The 5,209-nt window shown below is 58.1% G+C and overlaps 1 protein-coding gene across 1 annotated transcript in view; it reads left to right on the plus strand.

Moving 5' to 3' along the window:
* Positions 1-5,209, plus strand: part of MINDY4 (MINDY lysine 48 deubiquitinase 4) — a 135,371-nt gene that overhangs the window by 19,114 nt on the left and 111,048 nt on the right. The window contains exons 5-6 of the mRNA XM_069084589.1: positions 52-560; positions 677-890. Coding sequence (XP_068940690.1) covers positions 52-560; positions 677-890 — 723 coding nt within the window. The remainder of the gene's footprint in view (positions 1-51; positions 561-676; positions 891-5,209) is intronic.

Below are 5,209 nucleotides of genomic sequence, written 5' to 3' on the forward strand. Positions count from 1 at the left end.
GACCAGGAGGCCGGTGCTCGGGGAGCGGGAAGGGTTCTCCTGCGGGCCTAGTGGGGAGCTCCGCGTTCCGAGCCGGCCCCAGCGCGGGGGAGGGCGGAGCCGCAGCAGTCCGCACCGCCCCTCGGCGCACGCGCAGTGGGCGCGGGCCAGGCTTCCCGCCCGCCCCCTCGACGCATGTGCATCGGGCCGCTCGGTGCCGGCGCGCGGCCCGGGCCTCGCCTCTCGGCGCAGGCGCAGAAGGGCGCTAGGCCTGGCGCCGGGGCACGGCCGGCCGCTGCCTCGAGCCAGCGGAGGCTGCGAGGCCGGGCCCAGGGCGCCTCCTCAGGGCCGCGGGTCTCCCACATCCGGGGCCGGCCGGGGAGCCTGGCGGAGGGGCGCCACGGCATGACCTCGGCCGACGTCAGCTTGCCCCCCATCGGGCCGCGCGACCCCCAGCCCAGAGCGGCCCGGGCCTGGGGCTCACCCCCGGCCCCGCTGCCGTCCCTGCCCTCGCCGGGCCTCGAGTGGCCTCGGCCTCCCTTGAGTCCTCGAACCGCGGCCCCCCTGCAGCCCCTGCCCAGGTAGCGCGGCCTGCCTGGCGTCCGGGCGGGCGCAGAGGCGGGGATGGAGGGGGCGGGGCCCTCCCGCGGGGGCGGGGGTGCGGGCGCTGAAGGCGGGCCTCCTCCTCTCTCCCCAGGCCCGGTGAGTGTGCCGGGGACACGCCGGCCGGCGTGGCCTCCCCGAAGAGACCTGCGCGCAGAGCCCGGCCCCCCGAGGCCATCGCGGGGGATGGTGGCGCCTCCCCGCCGGCCGACAGCCCCGGAGCGCCGGAGCGGAGGGCGGACGTGCGGCCCAGGGCCGGCCTGGCGGCCCGAGGGATGTGGTCCGGGCCGGGCCGCGGCCCCCCGGAGGTGGGTGTTGAGCGCGATGACGGGGCCCTTGGGAGGGCGTTCTGGATGGCGCCGGCTCCCAGGAGCCCGGCCCTGCCGCCGCAGGAGAGCGTGCCTTCAGAGCCGCCTCGTGGGGATTTCCGGGGATTTTTCAGAAACTCGGGACCGCGTCATTTCATCTGTTAGGGAGGCCGTGGGCTGGAAGCTGCCCCGCGCATCCCGTCCCGTCACTCTCCCTTGTAGAAATAGAGAAGCTGGCTGTCCGGGGCGCGGGGCAGCAGCGCGGTGGGAGTGCCCGGGCTGCCTTCTGGACGGATGGTGGCCGGCTTCAGAGGCCGCACTGCGCAGCCCAGGCCACATCAGAAACACTGTTTTCCAGCCCAAATACTGACAGACTGTAGCATGTTCTGGAGACACGAAGCCCAGGCGTGGAAATGGCTAGGGCCTGGTCGTGCGTGGCTCTGAAGGACACGTGTGGATCGGTGAGCTGTGTAGGTCTTTGAAGGCTGACCTCGGGTATCTCTGAGAGACTCTAAAAGGTGTAGCCAGGATCCAGGCTGAGGGTGGCAGAGGCAGGCAGAAAGAATGGGCATTAGTGGGGCTTTCCCTTGGGTAGTCGTGCTCTGCTCCACAGGGCAGATGTCAGCCGCAGGCTGCTCAGTGAGAGTTCGATTGTAGGTTCCAATGCTGAATCAGATGGCCGGCGAGAGGCTCCTCTTTTTCATGAAAGTAGCTGGAGTGACGACACCATGGGCTTTTGATGTCCAGTTACTGTACTTTGGGGGGGGTGGTGCCTTGGCCTCTACCTTGACTGAGTGTGAGAGGCCGAGCGGCCAGTGGCCAGAGGGCCAGGATTGGCACCAAGGAGACCTGGGTTCAGATCCTACTTTGACTCTCACTCGCTGTGTGATTGTGGATTTAAGGCTGGAAGGGACATCTGAGGCCACAGCCCTCCTTTTGTAGGTGAGGTTGTGAGCCGCCCCCCCCCCCCAAGTCATGCCTGAGTGACTGACATCCCCAGCTCTGGTCACTCTCTCTAAAGGTCGCTTCAGGCCTGTCCTGGACTTGTCCGAGGAAGGACAGACACTAATTATTGAGTTTTCTTTCTGGGACTCAAAGAGCTTTGTGGAAGAATCAGATGATGCCCCAAGTAGGGAGTCTTCATTGGGGTGTAGTTGATGGAAGACTTTATGGCTTAATTGCAGAAGGCCCACGGGAGGCGTGAGTCCTCGGCAGATACCTTGAGAACCAGGGCAGCAGCACAGCCCTGGCCCTGCCTCCAGGGATGTCTGCCATGCCTTGGGCACAGTGTTCTTCGGGCCAAGTCCTTGATGGAGGTTCACAGGCCTTGGCGTGTGTTTCCCCATGCTCACACTTCTTCTGTCACAGTCTTTGCATCAGGGAAGCTCAGTCATGCTGAAGATGGCACGGACTTGGTAGAGATTTGAGTATCTCTCTTAGTTCTGTCTGCTTGGTATCCCACCTCTGAGGTTACAGAGATGCATGGCAGGCATGGGAGGGAAGGTCCTGGAAGACACCAGAATAGGCAGGGTCACCAGGCAGCACAAGGCATGTGTCTAGGATGGGAACGGCCTTGGAGAGAGACTCGGCCTGCAGACAGCCATGGGATAAGTGTGCCATATCTCGGCAGCTTAACTTAACCATACAGAATGACAGTCCTACAACCAGGCCAAGGCCCATTCAAGAGGGAGGTTGAGGGTTCAAGGTTACAACTTTTTTTCTAGTTGACTGTGGTGGGATGAGGAAGGGATGGAAAAATGAGATTAATGAATACTTTGGAGGGGGGGCGTTAATTGTCCTGGTACCCCCCTTACAGGCACACCTTTGTCGTCCCCCCCCCATCATCCTCACTCACTAAGAGACAAAGCCAAAGGGCCTCTCACATCACTTCTGCTTCGTCCTGGGAGAACCATCTCATGCTTGAGATGCTGGAAATGGGGCAGAGTAGAGGAGCTTGGTATGGCTTGGGCAGCACAGGGTATTTAAAACTATATGTGTCAGGGGCGGCCAGGTGGCTCAGCGAGTAAGAGCACCGGCTCCAGTGTCGGGACGACCTGGAGATCGAATCCCGGGCTCAGACACTCAGCACCACACCCAGAAATAACCGGCCGTGTCACCTTGAGCAAGTCACTTAACCCCGATTGCTTAAAAAAAAACAAACTGTGTCAATAGGAGAATGGAAGGTAGGTGGTAAGGAGCATGGCAAGAAGTTCTAGCTGCGGGTGATACTTTCCTTCCTTTTTCTCTGCTAAAGACAACTGTGTTTGGCCTGGGAAGGACAGAGCTAAAATGGCCGAGAGGTAGGCGCACCAGGCGATTTATAAGCGCCATCTGTCCTGGACACTGGGCCTCAGTGAATCCCATCCTCGGGTCTGGCAGATAAAGGTGCCAGGCCTCTCATCGAAAAGACCAGCCAGTCCTGGGGGAAGGCAGGTGTCCTGATTTTCAAAAAAGCAGAGAGTGGCGTCTGCAAACTCAGTACTCTTGGCTTCACTTCTGGGGTGCTGGGTCCCAGGTGAGGTGAGCCCACATCTAGAGAAGGACGTGGCGATGGATGGCACTGAGCATGCTTTCATCCAGGACAAGTCTTTCCTGACTTACTTCATTTCCCAGTTGTACAGGGTTCCTACAATGGTGGATCAGGGGATTCTTACAGACACAGATTGCCTAGATGATAGCAAAATCTCAGCCAACACTTCTCATTCTCTTCTTGTGGAAAAGAGGGAAGAAACGCACGCTAGACTTGGGCGTGAGTAGGTCAGCACAGGCAAGGCTGGGTGACTGGCTCCACAGAATAGGCATTAATGGCTCAATGTGACCACGGGCCGAAGGCCAGGATCTCAACTTAACTCTGTCCTGTTTAATGTTTATCATCCTTGTTTGAGTGTGGTGGATGAGAGATGTGGCAGCCAGAATGATCTCTTTGGGGCCACTCCCAAAAACAGGAAGTTTAGGAAAGATAGATAAAAACTCACTTTGGTTCAACAAAACAACTTCAGAGTACAAAGATATGGGGAGGAATGGTTGGACAGCAGTTTGCTTAAAATAGATTAGGGGTTTCCATTGACCGTAGGTTCAGTAGGGCCTAAGAAGCCAACATGGCAGCTGCATAAAGAGAAGGTCAGGGGTGGCTAGGTGGCGCAGTGAATAGAGCAGCATCCCTGGAGTCAGGAGGACCTGAGTTCAAATCCAGACTTAGACACAACACAAAAAACTAGCTGTGTGACTTTGGGCAAGTCACTTAATCCCAATTGTCCTACCTTCCCTCTCCAAAAAAGCAAAAAAAACCAAACCCCAAAACAAGAGGAGCTCAGTGTCCAGCACTGGGAGGGCAGGCTTGTGCTCGGTTGTGGGCATCCCATTTTAGGAAGGATGTTGGGAAAGCTGGAGAATGGTCAGAGGAGGGCGGTCAGGATGGGGCCGGGTCTTGAGATTAGGGAACAGGTAACTGAGAGAGGAGGAGAATTGGCAAGGTCATGAGTGCTCTCTTCAGGCTTTTGAGGGGTCCTTATGTGGAAGTGGGATGCCCTTCTTCTTGGCCTCAGAAGGCAAAGTCTGGGGCAGTGGAGTCTGCAGGAGCAGTGTCGGGCAGGGTGTGAGGAAAAACCCCAATAAGTGGGGCTCTCTTCAGGTGGAGTGGACTGATAGGGGCGTCAGGGACCCCCTCACCACATGTTCTCAGCCAAAGACCCGCCAACCATTAGACAAGCCCCAATTCCAGCTGCTCTCCCTTCCCCACCCATTGAAAAGGCAAGAAAAACAAGGCCTTTTCAAGGACATTCCAGCTTCTGGTCAGGGTCATGTCTCTGCCGCCCCTTCCAGCTCCTGATGTGTGCTTCTCTCCAAAAGTCCTTTTTCATTGTGGTACAGAGGACGGAGGCTCGGGTGCAACTCAGGGGAGATGAGCCAGCACATGCTGCTGTTGCAGCAGGCCCACTCCCTCTCCAAGCCTCAGCTGCTGCTTTTGTAGGAAGGAGAGGGTTTGACCAGATGACTTCTAGGGTCCTGTCCAGCCCCAGTAGTTCCCCTACCTATGCGTTTGGGAGGGGTGCTGGCCTTTGGCGCTCTCTTGATGCAGCAAGTTATTCAGTTGCGGGGTCATAGAATGTGGCTTTGGGAGTGTGATGAGTCATGGGGTTCATGCTCGTGGCTGGGTAGGATTTCCCTGGTGTTAGTCCGTAATAGCAAAGAACCAAGACAGCGTGGTAGTGATGAGATTTGGGTTCTAATTGTGGCGATCCTCTCTCAGGGCTTTAATTTCCCCATCTGTATGAGAGAGAGAGAGAGAGAGAGAGAGAGAGAGAGAGAGAGAGAGAGAG

The sequence above is a fragment of the Petaurus breviceps genome, unplaced genomic scaffold, assembly GCF_028583685.1.
Source record: "Petaurus breviceps papuanus isolate PSGF00001 unplaced genomic scaffold, PetGlider_PUasm1.0 174, whole genome shotgun sequence".
In the NCBI taxonomy this organism is placed as follows: domain Eukaryota; kingdom Metazoa; phylum Chordata; class Mammalia; order Diprotodontia; family Petauridae; genus Petaurus; species Petaurus breviceps.